We start from the raw sequence: 21,653 nt of genomic DNA, 5'->3' as shown, positions 1-21,653 counted from the left end.
GTTGGGTGCTAGCATTGCCCAGCTCCCTGTCAGAGGCAGAGTAGGCCTCAGACCACAGCACTGATGTAGTGCAACAACTCGTCGGGAGGGGGGGGAGGGATGTTGTTTTATTTCAATGTTGTTTTTTGATTTGGAGTGGTTAAAAGGAATTCTCATTTTTGGAAAATTTGGCTGTACTTTGCAACAGTGTTAGACTTCTCTGTTGGATCTCCTCTACTAGAAATGTTTAGATTTATTTTTGTTTGTGTTCTGTCTTACGCAGCTAAGAAAACAGTTTCAAATAGGACAAATTGTCTTGTTCCAGGGAGGAGGTCTCATCTGGAGAGTGAAAACAGCTTGCTACTTGGAGTGCTGTCTGCAAAAGAACAAAGCTCCAAGGACCGTTCCCTACTCTGTGCCCCACAAGAGAGATTATTGAGCCAAGATGTTGGCCTCAGGAAGCGTCCTACTATGCTAGAGAGTTTCCATGTGAAACGGCTTTTTTCCTAGGATTTGTGTGCCCTAGCACCTGGTCATCTTGGTGCTGGTCCTTTGGGGAAGATGGGCAGGGAGGCAAGTGCCTGGGCTATTTGCTTCTCCTATTTGTAAGGGGAATTGCATTATTTCATCTCACAGGGATGCTGGAGTACCTTTCTGATAGTCTTTACTAGCTGGTGCTGAGCATTTTAATCAGGTGCGTGTCAGTCCTGTATTTGTGTTTTGCACATGTCACAGGTGACATGAAAGGAAGAAAGGTTCATGAAAGAGCCAATTTTCCTGCACGGCTTTCATGGAAAATGAGTTCTGATGCACAGAATTGTGTTTTGTAAGGCAGTTGAATGAAAAAATTACAGATACTTAGAAAAGTGAGATGACATCATACGATCTGTACATTTTGTGAAAATAAATCAGGGCTACTATTATTAAAATATATGCACTTGCAATGGATGCTTTGGCAGACTGGTTGTAATAAAGAATTTTAAAATTGGAATAGGTTAAAAATTCAAGTAGGAATGAGTTCAAAAACCAAGAGGAATTTTCCTTCTTGAAAACCAGACTCAGTTTAGTCCAATTTCTAGCTAAAGAATGGAAGTGTGGATTCAACGCTTTTAGATTCTCAATTAAAAGATCATCACCACATTATCAGGATGTCAGACACATCACATTCATCAGTCTGTTTTCTAGAAATTTTCACTCTTGTCCAAAGTACAGCTGGAAATGCCTAAATAAAATGAAAAGGGGGCAAGTGTCACCCAGGCCAAGAACTGTTTTCCTCTCAAGGCTTAAAGTATTTTCATTAAGAAAAAAAAAGTGTTAAGACATTTAAGTCTTTTCATAGACAGCTCACAAGACTAAATTCATGAAACTCTCTAAAAAGAGGACCCACTGGAAACAATCCTTATGCTTACACCTACAGCAATCACTCTGGATTTATTACTACATCTCAGGCTGCAAGCCTGAGCCTGATTTATTAGCTACTGTCCCTTTGGGTTTCTTATCCAGGGCAGTAAAACAGCTGTAGAAAGCTGAAAAGAAGTCGAGCTGCACATCTTGTCTTTTTAGCCTGTTTCTTGTGTTCATTATAGTCTATAAACAAACATCTTTCAGGTCTCCTAAATAGATTTTCTGATCGAGTTCCCAGAACAGACCACCACCAGTCTCATTAAAGCTTACTTATGCTACTTTCATGCATGAATAAAAAAGCTCCCATTCACTGCTGATTTTATTTAGTTAGATCCTGTGCCTTGTAGTGGACATTGAATTGGTGTGACATTTTTTGGCATGAAAAAAAAAAGTAGTGTGACTGCAGAGAACAGTTTGATGCCTAGATCTTTTCCGTATGAAAAGGAAGGGGTTAACCTGTTCTTGGCTGTATTGTATTGATTGAGGCCCAGGCAAAGAAAATACAGCTGTAAATAGTTAGGATTATTCCCTGGTAGCTGAGGGGTTTTTTTTTTTGGTAAGTCATTGAACTGGGACTTTGGAGGTATGAACCGTTTCCCAGGGATGCCACCCACTTCCTGCATGATAGGAGGGAGGTCATTACTTGCTCTAGGTCTCAGCTCCCCGACTGGGAATGATGCTTTCTCCCTCCTCTTCTCTGTCTAACTTGCTTGTTTATATGGATAACTTTGCAGCAGAGTAACATCTACTCTCTCTGTGTGCTCACAAGGATGGGTCCGTCTCCCGGCTGGGGCCTCTAGACACCACCACAAATAACAAATACGATTTCCCCTTTATGTCTGTCTCCTTCATCTCCATCCATGCTGCAGTGTCTGCAAGGTAAGATTAATGGCTTGGAAAAAAAAAAAAAAAAAAGAAATCCGTAAAAACAAAGAACAACTGAGTAAAGGACCAGCAGGTGTGAAAAGTTGTGAAATGGGTTTGTTTTTCTCCAGTCTTGCTGGTTGGTGAGCTCACGCAAAGGTATTGCATTTTGCACGAGAAGGATTTGAGCCTGTAGTTTAAGTCAAAGGGTGAACAAAAAGCAGCTTTGTGCATTTACTTCGTGCTAAGCACATTGTGAATATTCTTAGGCACTGCCACAAGGATTAACATCTCTGCATTTTAATGTGCCTCGTGCCGGAATTTAGCTAGAAAGCAGAGCAGGCAGGAACGGGCTCTCCAGGCGGTGCTCTCTGCTAGGTGTCTCTGAAGTGCTATTCAATAGCTTTCTGTTACTCTTTTTCTTATTATTATTCCTTTTTTTTTTTTCATTCTTTTTCCTTCCACTCCTTCAACAGCTTCTGGAACAAATCCTGATAGATTTCACCTTTCTGAAATTTACTGTGCTGGACTGTTTTATCTCCAAATACTCTTGCATGGCAATAGTTTATATATAAAAAAAAGAGGCATGTGGACAGAAGTATGGAGTTTGGTATTTACTTTGGATCATTAACCTGGTGTGCAAATTTGACTTGATCTCTCTTTCTCTCTCTCTTTTTTTAATTCTCCCCCCACCTTCTTTGTGGAATTTCAGAGCCCGTGAGGAGACACAGCCTTTTGCTGCCTGGGGATCCCAGCAAGAAATGGGAGGCTGATGGATTGCAAATGCACCTGCTTGGTTTAAAACCCAGCCAAACAGATAAGTGCCCTTTTAATTTTCTCACAATAGCGTTTTAGACATATCTGTGCACAAAACACCTCTCTTCATGCTGGTTTTAATTCGGGGAGCTGTCTGTGCATCACCCTTACAAACAAATGCTCTGTATTTCTCCTTTCTGCTGAGAAATGCCAGACGATAGCAGTGTTTCACATGTGCTGATTAATTAGAGTGAGGTTGCTGCAGCTGAGGGCTCGGGAGGCTGCTGGGGTCTCTCCCAGCCCCTGCCTCCAGCAGCCCTGTGAGGCTCTGGGGAGCGGGGCTGCGGTACCAGGCGATGCTGGTGTGGCCTAGCCCAGCCTGAGGAGCCCTCCGGGACTCATTATTAGGGGTTTAATAACCAAGCTTGGCTGGCTTGATTGAGAAGATGCTTGTGCAGGCTTGGCGTGATCTCAGAGAAGGCAGCTAAAGCTGGTGGAATGAGAGGGCTTTGTACATGTGCTGCTCATATGTGTGTGGAGAAAGCGATAACCCTGCTCCTTCCTGGAGGGGAAATAACTGGGGAGATGCGACAGAAGCCCTCCGTTATGCTGGGACTGCACAGTGTGGTATCGTGGGTGAGTGGCAATGGGAAACGTCCCTGCAGAGGTGTGGGGGCACTTATATCTATGGACAGAAAATACAGCCCATCAGGAAAATAACTTCTGGCTTCTTAGATGTGCTACTGCCCGCTCACAAACACACCAATACAATTATTAAAAAATGCAAGTAATCTAGAAAATGCAGTTCTCATGTACAGTGTCGCTCTGCAATAGTACACAGTCACGGGGTTGGGGCAAGTATTAGCTAAACCCGTGATGTACAGCATTAGAGTAATGCAAAAACCACTGATGCAGTGTGTGTTGGAGGCGATGTGTGGCAGGTGAGGACAGGACCCAGATGATTCCAGACCCATCTTGTCTACTCTAGCAGGGTTAATTAGCATTGTAAAATGTCCACCTGGCTGTTAGGTTAACTACAAACATATTTGTTACAGCAAATTAGACTGTGCTAACTGATGTGAATTTGCCTTACCTACCTAAGCGAAAGGAGAGTTTCTCGCTGAGGGCACCAGCCCAGAGCCCAGAGAAGCTGGAGGCTGATTCCTTGCCTCAAATTGACCCTGAGCACAGCCTGTAGCCTCTGTGTCTGTTCTTTTACTGACTGGAAATGCAGCTTGTAATGCTGCCCGTCCCTGCAGGGAAGGGCCACTGAGTAATGGGGAACGAGAGCTGGGGTGATGAAGTAGGAGGTTGCTGCAGCACAAGGGCTGGATTGAGGTCAGCTTCTGAGATCCCTGGAGCGCCTGAAGTTCTCTCTTTTCTTGGAAAAACTCCTCACCCTTGCTGTTCTTACTGAGAAGGGATTTGGATTAATAGTAGAAACAGCATTTCTGATATCAGTGACAGTCCTCTATCTTAGAATAGACAGCAATATTTATTCTTGGCTCTTCAGTGATCTGATAGTGAAAAGGCTTGGTGTTATATTAAGGAACACTGATAAAGTGAAGCCTTCACGTTAAGGCTGTAACTGGGGTTTGTTCAAGGATGGATGGGAAATTAAAACAGCTTAAAACATTTGTGTATGTCAGCTAACAGGGCTCTTTGCTCCTCCAAGAATAAATAAATAAAATTGACCCTCAAGGTCTTGATTATTAGGTGTGCAATGTGAAATGTGTTTTTCTGCTGATGTGCCGATATCGATGTTCACCCAAATTAGTTCCCAATAAATTAACTCCTAACCTGGCAAGTTCCAACCAGGGCTGCAAACCTCTCTTCGGACATCAAAGTTGCTTTTGGAAATCATGTCCTAAAGTGTGCCATGCAACCTGTAATGCCCTGTGCTCCTTGGCAGAAGTGGGAGAAAAAGCTGCCAGTCCCTCTCAGGAGCTGTGGTGGTGTGAGATGATGCTGGGTGTATTATATGCAACTGTGGTTTGTCTGCTGGTTATATCCAGTGGCTGAGGAGGAATCAACAGATCTTGACAGGTTGCTGCAAAAAATCTTGTCCAAAAAAGAAGACACCCAAATCCCTAACTCTTTCCTTGTCTTACAGGTGAGCCTTGAGGACAGCTGAGAGGCACCATAACTCCTAAATGCATGAGCTTCCCCTGGGATTAGAAGAGCAGCCATGGGGAAAGACAAGAAAAAAGAGGAGGCTGTCTTTCTGAGGAAAAAGATAACTTTGCTGAGGGCTTTCTCGCTTCTCATCGGCAGCATGGTTGGCAGCGGCATCTTTATCTCCCCGAAAGGAGTGCTGAAAAACTCGGGCACTGTGGGCTTCTCCCTGGTGGTCTGGTTTGCCTGCGGGCTCCTTTCAATGTTTGGTGAGTGCGGAGTTGGGTAAGCCTTTGCTTAAGCACCTGGGAGGTGAGGGGAGCCAGCAAAATTGTATTATAAATAGCCGGGAGCGGAATAGACCTAAAATTCCCCATTCTGAATGTAGCAGAAACAAATGCTTAGCAAGCCTGGGGGTCACCAGGGGCCTTTGACAGAGTTGGTGGGTGTCTGTCAGAAGGGGTCCGGGTATGCCTGGTTCTTCTCGGAGCGAGGAGATGGAGCGGATCAGTTCCTGGTGCCTTTCATTCTGGTTCTTCTGAAATAATGCAGTTCTTACAGTTACCATGGGTAAAAGCCATGGCTTTCAGTTTCCTTCATTAACAGTATACAAGCACCTTCTTCTCAGAAATGCTTTAAAGGTGTTGTTAGAAGTGCAAGATCTCAGCTCTGGGGAGAAATCTGAACCTTATTTTCAGCGAGTGACTTTAAAATTCTTCCACTTTTACAACTTGAGGGGGGAAAAAAAAAGAGAAAAAAAAAAGAAAAACAAGAAAGGAGAAATACTCCATGTGGATAAAACACCTTGGCACTGTGACATTTAGAAATTGGGATGTTCAGTTGTTAATCTGGCAACAGTCATGATTCTTGCTCTTCGCATATGCCTACCAGTATTTCACATTGTGCTGCTGAGCATAGGCTGCTTTACCCTACATGTGGGATGCAGCTTCTGCATGGCTGTTTGGGGAGTGATATACTTTGCCTAAGGAAAATCTTAAAGCATAATGTGAGCAAAGAGTCCCTCTTAACTGAGCAGAGCGATAAGTGATAAGGCATGTGCTGGCCACATAGCCCAGCCTCAGCGCTGGGAAGGTTTCTCTCTCTGTGGCAGTCTTTTGTAGCCTCTTTGTCGAGTTGTTGCATTTTGTAGCTGAATCTGTTGGTTTTCTCTTCGCTTTTGTCAGCTTGGTGACCTCCTGTGATCATTTTTCTGATGCATTTTTTTTGGATACTTAAATGGCCTGCTTTCTTTCATGCTTTTTTTTTTTTTTTTTCCCATAAAGTGTGACATGTGTATGAGCTCTGTAGCCTGACTTCAGCAAAGCACTTAAACACAAGCTTTAAGCATGTAAAGAAACCCACTGGGATAAATGAGAGGAGGGCTCTGCCTGTATCTAAGACTTTGGACAGGGATTCAGCATAAGCTCACCGGCAGAGTGGCAGGAAAAACTGGGGCCCTCACCAGTGGTGTGACCCGAATGATCTGCAGGAGCAGGAGGCACAGGTAGAGGTGTAAAGGTTTCTCTCCATTTGCCTGGAAGTTTTAAAGCTGTCTCCTCAGGCTCACCTTGCTCTGCAGCATCAGGGCCGTGCTTTCCATCGGTAGCAGGTCTCCCTTCTCAGACATATCCTTCCAGGTCCTCTCTCTGGGGTCTTCAAATGAAGATGTGAAGGTGCAAGATAAGGACACGGGAACGTGGTCCGTGATCAGAAATGTGATTGAAATGGTCAGGGCAGCCACTGGCGGTCAGCTGAGTGCTGCAGCCACCCTGTGAGCACCGTTACACCAAGCTGAGAGGGGAGATGAGGGGACGCGAACCTCCAAGACGTTTGTCAAAGGCTGTCTCTCGTAGTTCAGTGCAGTGTTTCTTCCACACACACTTCCACACAGCTTCCCTGGACAAGTTGTATCATTAACCAGGCAACAAAATTTCCTTCCTTCTGACAAAACAGTGAACTTTCTTCTAAACACACTAGAATAAGGAAAAGAGTGGTTCTGCTAAAATCCCCTTTTCTTCCTCTAGTTCACCACTTCTTTTAAACAGACTCCTTCAATCCCTGGAAGTCATACAGAAAAGAGTATCCAAGGGATGATTTACTCAGTTCATTTATACCCGAACTTTTCCAGGTGCCTTGTGTTATGCAGAGCTTGGAACAAGGATCACCAAGTCTGGAGGACATTATATCTACATTTTGGAGACATTAGGGCCTCTACCAAGTTTCTTATTTCTGTGGGCTGAGTTTTTTGCTATCAGGTAAGAGATTTTGTCTGTTTGCCCTTTGCTGGATGTTCTGATTTATTTAAGAAAATATTTATTTAATTTATGGTTCCAGGCAACAGTCTAAGCAGTTTGTAAAGGAAAAAGGAAAAAAATCTGAAAAACTTTTAAAGACTTTCAGTAATAAAAGGAGGAAGACAGAATGAGCAAACAGTTACATGTGTTCAGCGTGATCTGTACTTGAGGAATCTCTCTCCTCTTCCCTGGCAGCTCTGTTATCATCCAAGAACTGTGATATATTTTTGGTGACAGGGAGTGGATGCCAGGTTCATTTCAGATCCTCTCATTCTATTGTGAAACTTCTCACATTCTTCTGTGGGGGAAAAAAAAAACTTTCTGGCTTAGCCCTGAGTTAATAATAACTTAGAAAATTGTAAATGACTTTTCTTTCCACCTGAAAAAGGAAAATCCTGCCCTTCCAACAGCCTGTCCTCCATGTATGTTGGGATGAAGTAGGACACATGAACTACACAGCTTTGCTCTGTATGATTAATCTCAACTTTTGCGTTCAAGCTAAGAATTAACCTTTTTGCAGCATGTGCTTTTTAACCCATTTGCTGAGAAAACCTATGAAAAAGACTCTATGGGATCTACGTTGTGGAGCAGGATTAGGCTGGGTGGGAAGCTTCCCTCCCTCCCCAGCTGTGCACAGCTTTCCCTCGTGGTATTTTTTGGCTGTCCATGGACCAGAGTTTGATGCTGTGCTTATTTCCCCTCACCAGGCCTGCCAACAGCGCCGTGGTTTCGCTGGCGTTCGGGCGCTACCTGCTGGAGCCTTTTTTTGCCCCCTGTGCAGCCCCTGTTCCTGCCGTGAAGCTCGTCTCTCTCCTGGGGTACTGTAAGTACACCTTCATGCCACTGCCAGTCTCGGGGCCTCTCTGCCCAGGACCCGGGGTGCTTACAGGGCTTTATCTTTTGGGACTGGTGTCCTGTGCTACCTCCTTGGCCACTCGAAGCTTCCTGCTCCAAGGAGCTGCTCTGGGGCCCCTGTGTTTGCCAAGAAGGAGCAATGGCATCCCTATTGTCTAGCTGGATCTTGAGGGTCTTGAGGGGATGGTGCCAAGTACAGGGGTAGAAACTATTCACGTGTAATTGCGCAAAGGCTGCCTGGTTTGAGGCCATAAGGCTTTTGTAGGCCTCGTGTGCTGCACCCAGCCGTGAAAGCACCCTGCCTGCTCGCTCTCACTCTGAACACCCTCTCTGTAAGGATGCAGCCTTATCCTCAGCATCCCCCGGGCAGGGAGCATTCCTGTATTTATTTATTTTCTTCCCCTACGTGTGTTGGGCGTGGGCTGCAGCGGTGTGGTCTCCTCTCCAGACGCGGTCCTCACCCTCAACTCCTGGAGCGTCTCCTGGAGCGCCCGGCTGCAGACAGCCCTCTCCATCGTCAAGCTGCTGGCGCTCGTGCTCATCATCGTGCCAGGGATGATGCTGCTGGCCCAGGGTAGGTGCGTGGCCGACGGAGGGTGCTCGAGGGAGAGGGGCTGTTGGCTTCAAGCTGTGTCACCTCGCTGGGGCCGATGCTCCCGGCTCAGCTCTGCTTTCTCCAAAGGTTTTTTTGGAGATGAACCCACCCAGGGTGATGTAGGCACCCACCTCTGCTGATGCCTTCCTTCCTACAGCCAGCCACTTGTCAGTGTGGCTCCAAACCTTTCGAAAGCAGCATAAATGCAAGGGATAGCAGGGACATGTGACAGCATCCCTTGGTGACCTGAGCCTGTCACAGCTGTGTAAGGGGCTACCAGCCCCCTGGTAACTGCACCTCTAACCATCCTGTGGCTTCAGCTGATGCTTTTTACCTCCTAATGGAGATGGGCAGTAAGGCGGTACGCTTACAATGGACTCATGCAGGATTTCATGCTCACGTGCAGAGGAAAAAATATAACAAAAACCCTACCAGTGGTGTCTTCTGGGATTGATACAGGTTTATTGGCTTTAATCCAAGCCTCAGTCGGTAGAAAAGCCCCTGGCATTCACAGCCAAGGGATGAAGCCCACTATGGCTTCACACTATTTCCTTCCTCTGCAGAGGGAACAACAGAGGCAGTAGGCTCAACATTTGTGTTTCTTTCTGATGTTTGGAGCTGGCTCCTTTGAACGTGCAAAAAAAAACCCTCAGGCGGGCAACACTTCTGAAATGAAGGACTGCCCTGCAGCTAGAAATCCCGAGCCATTATTATTAGGAATGCCTTCAAATGACAATCTGGAGCCCTGGCACCCGTCCTCCGGCAAGAAGGATAAGTGCCGGTGACATCTGGAGAGAGAATCTGTGGAGAGACCCGAGTATGTCAGGTTGTGTTTAATATGACTCGTGGGGGACTCTAAATCACTCATGAATATATTGCAGACCGTAAATTCTTTTTATGTCACATCACTTATCGGCAGTCATTTTAGAATATAAAAAGACTACCCCAATAGACCCACTTCCATTTTCTAGTTTAGCTTTTTTTCGAGTCCATTTTCTTTTTGACTTAGTTTTTGTGCTTGTTTTTAAACTGGTTAGCCTCACTCCCCAGCCTTTCTGTTTTCTTTAGTCACACTCTTGTCCTTTCCTCTGCCACTGCCTTCCCCTTGACTCAGGTTTCTTAAAGAGACTTTCTGGGCTAGCTTTTCACACCTGGATGCCCAAGTGTCATCTCAGAGCTCCTCGCAGAGGCACCTCTGTGGATGTGGCCTGATTTTCTCCACGTGCTCCGTGTCATTTCATCCTTTTCCTGGAGAGACACAACTGCATGAGCTCTGCACTTTGATATGAAAAGACACTTTGATATGGATAACTGAATATAGATGTGGAATCCAAACTTTTTGACACTTGGATTTCAAAATGTTAGAAATATAACTGCTTTTGACTGTCTTCTTCCTTCAAATGAGAGGCCATTAGGTGTTTTTCCTTGCCTTTCCTTGTGTTTTTGGTGTGTTGTTTTTTTTTTGTTTTTTTTTTTTTTTTTGAGTTTGATATAAAATATACCTCATAACCAATATCCCGACTTTGATGTTTTTTCGTTTTTTTTTGAACAAGCTTTGTAAAAACGACCATTTCTCTTCTGCTTCTCAGTGCTGGCCAAGGTTCATTTCAAGCAAAGCGCTTTTAGGAAAACTCGGGGAGCTGGTAAAACAGGGTGTTTATCCGAGCTGCCTCTAGTTTTTATTATTGCATTTGCTTTGCCCCCTGTGTCCCCAGCTCCCCTCCCGCAGGGCTGTTCCCACGCCGGCTGCCTCCCCCCCTGGTTCCCATGCTCTGCGCAGCGTGGGGCCGGGGTCAGCAAGCTGGCGGCAGGGCCGGGGGGAGCACGGTGAGAGCCGGATTTGCTGCCTCGCTGGCTGCGCCACATCAAAAAAGAGCGAGCGTCCAGCTGCTGGTGGGATGGGGAGGAGGGATTCAACCTGGGGAATCGCTTTGAGGCTGAAAAAAAGGACGGGAGAACTTCTTGTCCCCACAATCTCCCATTTCCACAGCAGGCGCTATCTAAGGGAGAAACAGACGCTGCCATTGCCTTTCCTGAAATTTCTCCGGTAGCTGGTCAGGAGATAGATTTATTCTGTCACTGTGTATGCAGCTTGCATGTCAGCACAGCACCACAAATTAAAGCAATGAAACAAATCCAAATGCCCGGCTCCAGGGAAGTCACAGCCGCTTCTCCCAGGTTTGGGCAGGATGTTAGCCCATGGGAAAGAAGTCCATCCCTGACGTTTCCCTGCTCTGTATCTGTCATTTGTCTCTTCTGTAGGCCACACCGAAAACTTCCAGGATGCTTTTGACAAGCAGTCGTTGGTCCCAGACAAGCTGCCCTTGGCTTTTTACGCAGGCATGTTCGCCTACTCAGGCTGGTAGGTGTGACAGAGGGCACCTGGTGGGTGGTGCGTTGCGTTGACACCTGGCTCAACCTCTCTCCTTGTGTCTCCCCGCTGTGCAGGTTTCAGACCAGCTTTGTGCGTGAGGAGTTGGTCAGACCTGAACGGTAAGGCTGGGAGAAGCAGGCGGCTCTAGTGTGCCAGCCTCCGGGGTACCACCGCTTCCCCTAATGCTGGCAAACAGCAAGGGAAGAAATAAGTCTGTGGGCTCACCTAACCAGCGCCAGCTGCAATTTGCAGTAATGCGATGAAAAACAAGGGGGGAACGGCTTGTTCATTGTGTGCCTCTCTTCCCCTTTCTTGTAGAAACATCCCCTTGGCTGTCATTGTGTCTGTGATCACCGTCATTGTGGGGTATATGCTCACCAATGTCTCCTATTACACTGCCCTGGGAACACAAGATGTTCTGGCTTCTCCAGCTGTGGCTGTGGTGAGTCGTCACCCCTACTGATATCTTTCTTTAGTGTGGTCAGCTTCTGCTGAGGGGGTGGTTATGGCAAAGGTCTAGGAGATGGTTTTCCTAATAACATGCCTTTTTGCTTTGTTATTTCTCTGGATTATTGGACAACAGTAACTTCTAGTCTTTCCTAAATGATAATGAAAAAGAACCTGCAGATGACAGTAGAAAAGGCAAGATTTATGAGTTATATTTTACTCCTTCTCTTGAATCTGATGTCATCTAGAGATCACCATGTGTTCCTACAGTCATGCTTGCTCTTCCCCCAGAGTTTTGTGCAGCGGGCCTGCAGAAGCCTTATCTCAGTGGTCCCGGTCCTTGTCGCGCTGTCCTGCTTTGGAACCATGAATGGAGGAATCCTCACGTTTTCAAGGTCAGATCTCTGAGATGTTACTTTTTTTTTTTGGCTTATTGACTCAGAGGGAAGCACCAGTAACCTGTGCACCTGTCCATCCTCTTGATGGCATTTTAGGCACTCTTGTGGGAAAATCAAGGCCTTTGACTCCCAGTATGTAAATTACAGGACACTGTTGGCTGTCTAAGGGTCTCCGCTTCCTTTTTCTGTCCAGGTCTGTCTGGTCATAAAAACAAGATTTTTTTGCCTCTCCCCCCATCCCCTCATTTTAAAGTGAAATGTCAATGTTTCTGGGGAACTATGAGCTTTGTTGACACTGGAAGCTGCTCAGTGAAATGGAGCCATCTTTTGCTGGCTTCACCCAGCTGCTTTGCTGCAGGGCACAGGGTCCCTCCACTGTGAGGATCTCTGGCCAAAAGCAAGTGCTCCCTGGGGGACTTTGCTTTGAGTTCACTGAAAAGTTATCATGGCCAGGCCACTCCCAAAGCAATAGTCAAGGCTCAACTTTGTTCCATGAAAAAACCATCTTGCCAGCTCCACTGGCTACTACACTGCGGGTCCTTGTGGGAGCCTTGAAACCGGAGAGGAGGGCAGAGCTCATGGAGAAGTGTGTTGTCCTGTCCCTGGGGAGCTGAGCAAACTCTCTGGGGCCAGCTCCATTTCACAGCTCTGATTGCAAAAGGAAAAATCAGTTGATATGAAAGGGATCTTTCACAGCACAGGAGCTAATGAGTTATTTGATCCACTACCTTCAAGTCCTGTGTTGAATACAGTGGGGAGAATCCCCCCACTTAACTCCTCTAGATAGCAATTTTCTTGGAGGATGGGAAGTCCCTGGAGGTTCTTCATGTCCCTGTCATCCTTCTCTCCCCCTTCCTGGCGTCATTAACATAATGACTGCAGAAAGGCCGTATAAACAGTGATGGGGCCTCCCTGGCTGTTGGCCAGCCACACCCCAGCAAAACCACAGAGACAGCAATAAAACCAGTTATATACTCATGCCCCAGCTGCTTTGGGCTCTGTTCCAGCCCAGCTGATGCTCTGGCATAGTTTGTGGATATTAAGTTTATAAAACTGGATGCAATGCCTTCTCCCTAATTGCCCTTTCACGGTTTAAAGGAGGGATGAAGGCAAGAAGCTCTTCGCTGTCGTTTTGTAGCTGGCTCTGTGTGTAGCTGGCCTCCCTGGAGGATGATAAACTATATTGTCCAACAACTGGCCAGAGGCTTGAAAACCCTCTCTTCTTTAAGAAGCTTGCAGTGCATTTATACCTCTATATAGTTTATATATCTATATCTATGCATATATGTTTTGTTCCTGGCCTGTCAGGCCCTCCAGGGTCTTAAGCTCAGTCTCCTGTTGGAGTGGGTACCAAGGCTGACAGTTGCCTTTCATGAACTCACCAGCCTCTCTTACAAAGACCAGAGGTTTGTGACCCCTCTGCTTCCTACTGTTTTGTTTCTGTTTCCAGCCTGACCTTGTTCATGGTCGCTCTGGACTTGCCCAAAGGTCTCTGCTAATGGGCCACCCGTGGGGACAGTACCAGCAGTGGGGTCTGTGCCGAGCTAATTGGTGCTTGGACAACTAGGCAAAATTAATCTTTGGAGACTTTTTTTTTTTTTTCCCAAATCCTCTAAAAAGTGAGTCTAAGTGCAGAACTGTGGCCTTTAATAGCAGACGTGTGGGTGGGGTGCATTGTGGCTTTCGGTCAGTCCAGCTATTGATCTCTTCATTTCTAGTGTGACTGTGGGGTGCTGATGCATAGGGCTCCCTCTCTTTTTCTAGGACACTGTTTGTGGCTTCCAGGGAAGGGCAGTGGCCTCCACTCTTCTCCATGATCCACATTCGAAGACATACTCCCCTTCCCGCTGTCATGTTAATGGTAAGAGGATCTGACTGTCTGACATGCCCTCCTCTCGCAGTCTTGGCTTTCTTGTTTGGTCTGGCAATCTGCAAACCTGGAGAAGCTGAGGAGCTTTAAAGGGTATCGAGACACTAAGTGAGCTTCCAAAAAATGAAGAAAGTGGAACACTGGAAATGGCTGTAAACTTTTACGTCCCCTTGTGCGGGTAGTGGGATCTGAACCCTGCTGCCCCAAAGTCCCTGCCTTACTGCCTCGAACGTGTTCTTTCCAAGTATTGTCCCCACCATCTGCCACAGTTACTGCTTGATGTTTCCTATCGTCTCCCCCAGGCTTTGGCTATTTGGAAAACTGAAATTCCCAGGCTCAGTGGAAATCCAGCAAATGAGTATTTATGGAGAGGCTCTCAGGTTTGGGTTGCTGTAGATCTCCATTGTTCCTTTCTGTAGCATATTGCAATTTTGTATTTGGGACTTTTGATGGGAATCTTCAGTCTGTGACAGGGTTTTGTAACATGTTTGGTGACCTCAGAAATGTTGGGGCTGTGAAGTAGCTGCCTGCGATTGCAGGGGGGCTGGAGGAGATGATCCATATTACCTTTTCCAGTCTGAGGACTGCAGTAAGGCGTTAATGACTGTATTTCATCTTCACAATGCTCAGTTCCCTTTGGTTACTACCATGGTGTGTATCGGAGATATCTACCATCTAATGAACTTCTTCAGCTTTTCCCGATGGCTCTTCATAGGATTAGCCACCCTCGGTCTCATTGTCCATCGCTGCCGTCACCCAGAGCTGCAGAGCCCATTCAAGGTAACACATGGCGTGTGTCTGACAGCCAGAGACACACGTGCCAATCTTTTTTTTTTTTCTTTCTTTTTTCTTTTCTCCATCTCTGTATCCTTTGCTAAGAATTAGAGCATTGCATGGCTGTGATTGCCTTTAGGCTCTGAGAGCCTCAATCCCTATTGCTCAGTAAGGCATGTAGGGAGCTGCTGAGGTTGGCTGATATGCCCAAATGGCCAGATTTGGTAAACCCTATAAAAACATTGCTACGTGGTGTCATCAGATGCAGCCAAAGGGGGTGGTAGCCTGCTCCAGGGGACAAGGTATTGGGCTGGAGCTGGTAGGTGAGCAGTTCCCATGCTCACCTCTCCTGAGCTGCAAGGGGGACCCTTCCTGGATGTGATTTCAGTGGCAGGTAGGTCTCTGCCCTGGCTGAGAAGCAGAAAGCTGTCAGGCTTGGGGGAAAAGGGAATTGCCGGAGGAGTCCTGGGAGCAGACCTGACTTACAGGGAATGGACTCCCGGCACAAAAATACCGTGTAGCGTAAAGCAGCTTGAGCACAACTCTGTGCTGTTACGGACCCTGAGGATGTGTACAGTGTGTGCGTGTATAACACAAAACATTTCCTTCAGCTGTTAGCTAACAGCAGCTAGTGGATGGCGTGGCACCTAGAGAAGGACCTGCCCTCCTGTCTCGGGGAGGCGGGGGGGCTCAGTGAGCCTACAGCCATACGTGACCGCTGTGGGATGCAGATTGTGCTAAGCACACAGGTGCCTGGTGGGGTTTGAGGAGCTGCCTGATGCATGCCACGTCCAGATGTGTGCACATGTACAGCTCCAGCACTTTTGGGGTGCACTGGACCCGTGGGCATAACCATCAAGAGGCATTAAAAGTGGGCAGAGGGAAGTGAGGAGGTGAAGGAGATTCAATTCCCTGCTCCTCAAGGGGCAGCTTGTCCCCTTGTGCCTTTCTCTGGCCTCCAGCTGGGCCCCTCAGGTGGCTGCTGGGGTCTTGCCCGTGGGAAGCAGCCGGTCCCCTGTGTCGGTGGGAGAAGCTGGCATGGCTTTCGCAGCCCCGGTTGTGCTTGGGACACCTCTCCCACTGCCGGATCATCTGCATTTGGCCGGGGCTGTGCTCATCATGTGCACAATTTGTTCCCCTCTCCGGTCGCGCCTGCATGGTGTCTCCAGCCAGTTCCTGTGGAGGAGAGGAGACCTCCAAGGCCACAGGCACTGGGCAGCTGATCAGCAAAAAACTCAGGGGAAAGAAACGATTTCCACCACTCCCAGGGCTCCTCCCCAAGCCGAGAGAGGCCTGATGCGAAGTTTGGGGTAATTTTTCTTCTTGGTCTTTGCTGGAGACAGTGTGTTTAGCAGAGACCTTGAAGCTTCCCAGCTTGTTGGCTGGCTGTGCTCATGCACTCACCCAGAACCAGATTTTTTAAAAAGCTTTAATTTTTTCTTTTAAACCAGCCAACCAGCCTGCTTGGGAGAAGCTTATTAGTTGATAGTACTGGTGATATTTTCAGTTTCTGGGAGTTTGCCCCGTTTTGTTTTAGATAGAGGTTTAGGTTTTTAATGCTTCCTAAGAACAGATAGAATGAGTGAGGGAAATGCTGGCAGTTTGGTTGTCTGTTCCTCCCTCTCCCCAGATTTTATGCCCACTTCAAACCCAAAATACAGTCATCTGCAACAGCGAAGGACTGAGTGAATGTGATGTGTACATGTGCTGCTCTCCAGTGGTCAGAAATATTTCTTCTTCTGACGCTAGCCTGCTTACAGAGAACAAATAATAAAAAATGTGAGTGGCTGTGCTGGTAATTTTCCCCCACAGCATTTTCAGTTAAAAATGGTAAGAAAACACCAGGAAGAGGAGCGAGCAGCCCCCTCACGCACCTCTCACACAGATGTGCAGTGTGAATGTACGCACGTAGGAGACCCTGGCAAGGGATGCTCCGGCTGGAAAGGCAGCAGGAGCACGCGAGTTTGGTGGCTGGATGGCTGCCATCGCTAGAGCAACTGATCTCTCTCAGCTCGGCATGGTCAGCATCCAAAATGTGATCCTCACCCTAGGTGAGATCAGCAGCTCCTTTATCAGCTATGGCGAGGAGTAACTTGGCTTGGTTGGATCTAGGGACTAAGGGAGTGTTTCACAGCTTATTTGTTACGGTCCTCCAAATAACTCTCCAAATAATACAGATAAGTTGGCTCACCCAACAAGGTGAGGCTGATGTGCTGAGAGCTACTTTGGTCTTTCATCAGGGTGTCATTGAAAATCATGTTCTTGATGCAAGTGCTATGGGGTTGAGTGTCTGGTTTATCCTGTTTCAGTCACTATAGGTCTCAGGCGAGCTGGAGGCAGCTCAAAATGAGTCACAAGTGTTATGGCCAAAGAACGGCTTGTTTCTAAGGGATTTTACTCACGGCTTCAGATTTTCCACTAGCAGTTGCCACAGGTGGCAAGCTTGAGGTGTGTGTGGACATGCACATGTGCTGTATGTTCACAGAGCAGTGAGGTCTGGTTGACCCTGGCTTGGCGTCTTGTTGCGAATGAGGTGAGGTTTATATCAGTGCACATGAGGTGAGGTTTATATCAATGCACGTAGAGGGAGGTGTGCGCCTCTCAGGGCACACTGGGCTCCCAGGGTGATACAAGTCAACTTTTCCTCTATGCATCCTACTCGCTCACGACTGTTTATACTGAAATAGTGCACAGGATAGATATGTGACTTTTCTCATCTTCTCTAAAATGGAAGAGAGAATACAGTGCGTGCTGGCGTGTATGAAGGCTGATCGGTTTTGCCTGAGCATCCTGTGTTCTTTCCCCAGGTCCCCCTCTTCATTCCTGTCTCTTTTACCATCATCTGCCTCTTCACAGTGGCAATGTCTTTCTACTCAGACCCTGTAAACATTAGCATCGGATGCACCATGGTGTTAAGTGGCTTTCCAGTCTACTACCTCGTAATCCACAGGCAAATGTCAAACCGCTGCCGTAGCCTGCTTTGTAAGTATGCACTTGGCTTTCAGCATCCTGGACCCAAGCACGCTCGGGGTAGGGATGTTGGTTTGCTGCCAGTGCTCATCTCTAACACAAATCGCTCTGTGACCAACAGACCTCGTGGAACCTCAGTCACAAGCCCTGCCACCCCTTCCCTGCCTTTTCCGGGATGCAGCCTCCACAGCCAAAGAGAAGGGGCAGGCTGTGCTGTGTGGGGCTGGCCTGGCTCGTGAATGCACGGATAAAACAGCTTAACGTATTATTTTAGAAAAGACAGGGCTGAGGTCTACCAACAGGGGGAACCAAGAGGATCACTTTTGCTATCATATCTTTATCATGTCTGTGTGATCAGAACCTCTGTCAAATTTGGCTGAAACTGAGCAAAAAGATCAAAAGTGAGTATGGAGAGGGTGAGAGCCAGGCACTGTAACCTCATGCCCAAGCATATTTGCTGAAAGGCTGGGGAGAGGACTGATAGGAAAAGATGATGCAGCCTGCAGGCTCTTTGGTGATGGGGCAGCTTGTCTAACAGTACAGTTTTGGGCACAGATGTGGGTGTGTAAATGAAAGACATCTCCCCATCCCATGTATGGCATAGATTTAGCTTGGGTGTAGCCCTGGTGGCACAAGTACAATGACTTACTCTGAAACAAGAGCCCAGTTTTGATTTTAGTTTATAACTTCAATTAGGAGCCTTGATTTCTTTGGATTTGGTGTTGTGCTGAGGTGTACTGGTAACCAGTGAACAGAAAAAAAAAAAGTATAGTAAGAAAGAAAACAGATACAGTGATCTGCTAATATAAAATGCTCCATCAATCAGTGTTGCTCTGATTTTCATCCCCAGTTTAAGCTGTCCTTCAGATTAAACCTTTTTGTTTTTCCTCCCTTCAGATTATGTTACGCAGAAGCTGCAGTTACTGCTGGAAGTAGTTCAACAAGAAATCAAGACGTACTGAGGAAACCATCATAACTTACAGGAGAAGATGAAATCTACTTACTCCATTTCTGATACCTTTGATCCTACAAAAAGCAGGCCACGCTCTTATTCTTTTAATCAGTGCAAATGAGGATGAGCCTGAGCCAAAACGTTGCTGCAAGCAGTCCTAAACTTGCCAGTCAGGATCTGGATGAGCCTGTCACATCTGCTTCTGCCCTTTCCTTTTTTAACAGAACAATCTAGTTCTTTGAAACGAGCTTTCTTTACCTGCAAAGTGTCTTTGAAACAAAGATCCTCATTTTGTGGCCCAGCCCAGTCCTCAGCAAAATATATACTATTTTTATTTTCCTAACTTGGCAAATAGGGGAAGAGATCCTACTGCAGAACTACTGAAGAGCCCAGCCACATGCAAGCCAAACACAGGTTTCAAACTGAAGCTTTGTAGCAGTCAAGGGAAATGGTGATGTGTAGAAGCTTTATAAAGGGAAATGGATGAGGAGAGCAAATTAAAAATAAGGTAGATGAACTGGAAAGTAGGAGGTGGGAGGCTAAAACTTCCTTCACCAGGAAGAGCAAATCATTAACAAAGAAAAGTTAGAATGTTTTGCTTTGATAATTGTATAAGGAAAATAAGTTTATTTTGCTTATACAATAATGTTTCAATTTTGAATTTTATTTTTCTGAAATGATGTTTCAAAATGTACTGACACAGTAAAAAAAAAAATAAATCTAAATATCTACAAGAATAGGACAGAATAAATTCTGATTCCTCACCTGGTACTACTAGTGAAGTTGAAAAATTGAGATTTTGGCCCAACTCCAGTGAAATACAATTCTCCTGTAGGAGGACAAGATCACTGATGAGTCTTGGGCAGATTCCTTCGTAAGCACATCTTTTGGTGCTGTAAGAAGACATTCAAGACTTCATGTCTGAGCTTTAACTTTAAATCTACAGTCAAATGACTTGCTGAATCGATACATAAATGCTCACGTGAACCATTGTCAGCAGAAATGTTTCTGTTGTTGGGTTATTTTGGATTATATTATTAATGTTGCAAAGTTATGTCCAGATAAAAGAACAATTAACACTTAAGTGATTGGAAATAGTTAATCTTTTCCTAAAAGATCGGAAGTAGCATACAGGGCTTTGTCTGATGGCCCCTGAAGAGAGGAAGAGCAGAACGTGAAGCATTTTTAACCTTTTGTATCGAACATTTATGTACTTAGAAAACTAAGTAGCATTTACAAAACCAATGTAATCTACCAAAACTTGTAAAATGCACTATCAAGATTTGGAAATAAATAATTAGAACTTTTTTTTAAGCAATTGAGAATTATTATTCTTGTTAAGACCGCTTCTGTTCTTGTGCTAAATCGAGCTGTGAGAGCAATAGCATAGTTGCAAGGCTCATCCTCCCCCTGCCCCGCGAACTAGTTTACAAGCTGCTGGAAGCTGTCCAACAGGAAATGCAGACTTCCTGGGAAAAGCATCACAACCTAGGGAAGAAGGTACTGCCTTCAAGTGTTGTTTGAAGTGAGATTTGGAAACATTTCTGGGCTCCCAAGCAGGGGCTGCGCCCCCTCAGGCCCTGTCTGTGGCTGGGGAACCAACGTGCAGAAGAGGGGAGCCCCACCATCCAAAGGTGGCCTGAGTACACCTCCTTACATGCTGGTTTGGGGGATTTTTCTGCATTTGAGGTAGAAACATGAGGTGCTGTCAGCCTGTTCCTGTGCTGTAAGAGCCCTGTGAGCTCGCTGTAGCACCAGTTCTCCTCTGTCAAACCTTGGAGTGATCTGCAATTGCAACAGAGCTGCTTTGTGTCTGCAGATACATACTTAGAAAGGGTGAAACATCATTTTTTCCATCTGTTTCCTTTGAAGAGAAAACAGGAATGAGACTTGAAATTTGTGGGGGGAAGAATAAGTGGGCTGTGGTTTCTTAATGGACGATAAATTATTTGACAATGTAGGGAAACCACACCTGGGAGCTTCTGCTGACTGTGCAGGAAAAGGATCTTATCTTGCAGGGATGTAGAATGTCTGTTCAAAGACCTGTCAGATACTTAAAATGCAGACACTTCTAATACTGCTGTTACATTGACAGCAGGAATCTGAGGTTCAACAGCTCCATGGCAGATACTGCAGTTAAAAGTAATAATAATAATAAAAAAAAGAAGTTAGAAGGTATCAGTTTACAATGTGTTCAGGTCTCCAGGTTGTGGCAAGTTGTTTGTTTTAGAGAGGATACTATGCTGTTCCGAGCAGAGCTATGCAAACATTTTCTACCAAGCCAGAATGTTTTTCCTAGAGATGATATCTTGTGTCTGCTGCAAAGCTTGGCTTCAGTTCAGAAGAGTATTTTACTAGAGAATTCACATATGCAAAAATGAACCTGCAGGATCTGATCCTATAAATCTAATCAGTCAGAGAAGCATAGAAGTTGCACAACTATGGAGATGAGAGACAGATACTATATGGGAGGTGAAAAGACAGTCAGAAAAGGCCAGATGGGGAAGAACCAAGGTTCAACTTCATAATTGCGTTTCTGTTTCTTTTGTTATCTTGTGTGTATAAAATGCACTCAGGGTGCAGCCTTTCCAGACACTAAAACAGAGCTTTATGTTTTGCCACCACTGATCTGGTCTGACTAGATCATCAGAAGATAAAACTCTTCTGGGCAATTCAACTGAATGTAATTCGTATAACTAAACTAAAATAGAATTGTTGCATCTGAGTAGGTTTATGTGGTTAGCATTACTTGACCTATTATTAAGCTTTATGCTTCAGAGCTCTGCTGGGAAACTCTGTCAGTCTTCTGAACTGGAAGGCCAGAGATCAGGTTGGAAAGCTCTTCGCCCTCCTTTCATTTCAGCAGGAAAAATCGGAGAGGAGCTTCAGAGTTCAAGGTAAAGGAATAAAGACTCTCAGGAGACTCCAGAGCTCTGTGTGGGGTGATTTAACTCTGCCCTGCGGAGCTCTGTGCTTGCTTTGCACTGGCTTGGTTCACTGTGCAAT

General features: G+C 46.0%; 1 protein-coding gene across 4 annotated transcripts; it reads left to right on the top strand.

The window, feature by feature from the left end:
* Positions 1-1,997: 1,997 nt before the first annotated feature.
* Positions 1,998-19,965, top strand: LOC310905600 (cystine/glutamate transporter-like). Of its 4 annotated transcripts, none has more exons than XM_083852109.1 (14): positions 1,998-2,035; positions 2,153-2,262; positions 2,960-5,387; positions 7,247-7,373; positions 8,120-8,235; positions 8,716-8,841; positions 11,125-11,224; positions 11,311-11,355; positions 11,555-11,678; positions 11,975-12,078; positions 13,846-13,942; positions 14,582-14,731; positions 17,533-17,707; positions 18,593-19,965. In XM_083852109.1, exons 3-14 carry the CDS (start codon positions 5,192-5,194, stop codon positions 18,655-18,657), a joined length of 1,425 nt encoding a protein of 474 aa, XP_083708235.1. In that variant the 5' UTR covers positions 1,998-2,035; positions 2,153-2,262; positions 2,960-5,191; the 3' UTR covers positions 18,658-19,965. The 4 variants fall into 4 exon arrangements, 3 of the variants coding, with proteins under 3 accessions (XP_083708235.1, XP_083708234.1, XP_083708233.1); XM_083852108.1 differs by lacking the exon at positions 1,998-2,035 and having other exon boundaries at positions 2,042-2,262; positions 2,960-3,064; positions 5,117-5,387; XR_014589144.1 differs by lacking the exon at positions 1,998-2,035 and having other exon boundaries at positions 2,042-2,262; positions 14,644-14,731.
* The last annotated feature ends 1,688 nt before the right edge of the window (positions 19,966-21,653 follow it).

Source organism: Anser anser (genome assembly GCF_964211835.1).
Source record: "Anser anser genome assembly, chromosome: 1".
Classification (NCBI taxonomy): Eukaryota; Metazoa; Chordata; class Aves; order Anseriformes; family Anatidae; genus Anser; species Anser anser.
The sequence above is the reverse complement of the archived record's forward strand: the minus strand, read 5'-3'. Positions and strand labels throughout refer to the sequence as shown.

Bases quoted from the DNA above. Each gene is read 5' to 3' on its own strand.
- LOC310905600 (XM_083852109.1), top strand. From the start codon at position 5,192: ATGGGGAAAGACAAGAAAAAAGAGGAGGCTGTCTTTCTGAGGAAAAAG. The intron at 5,388-7,246 runs GTGAGTGCGGAG...GAACTTTTCCAG, and splicing joins CGGGCTCCTTTCAATGTTTG to GTGCCTTGTGTTATGCAGAG. The intron at 8,236-8,715 runs GTAAGTACACCT...TCTCCTCTCCAG, and splicing joins CGTCTCTCTCCTGGGGTACT to ACGCGGTCCTCACCCTCAAC.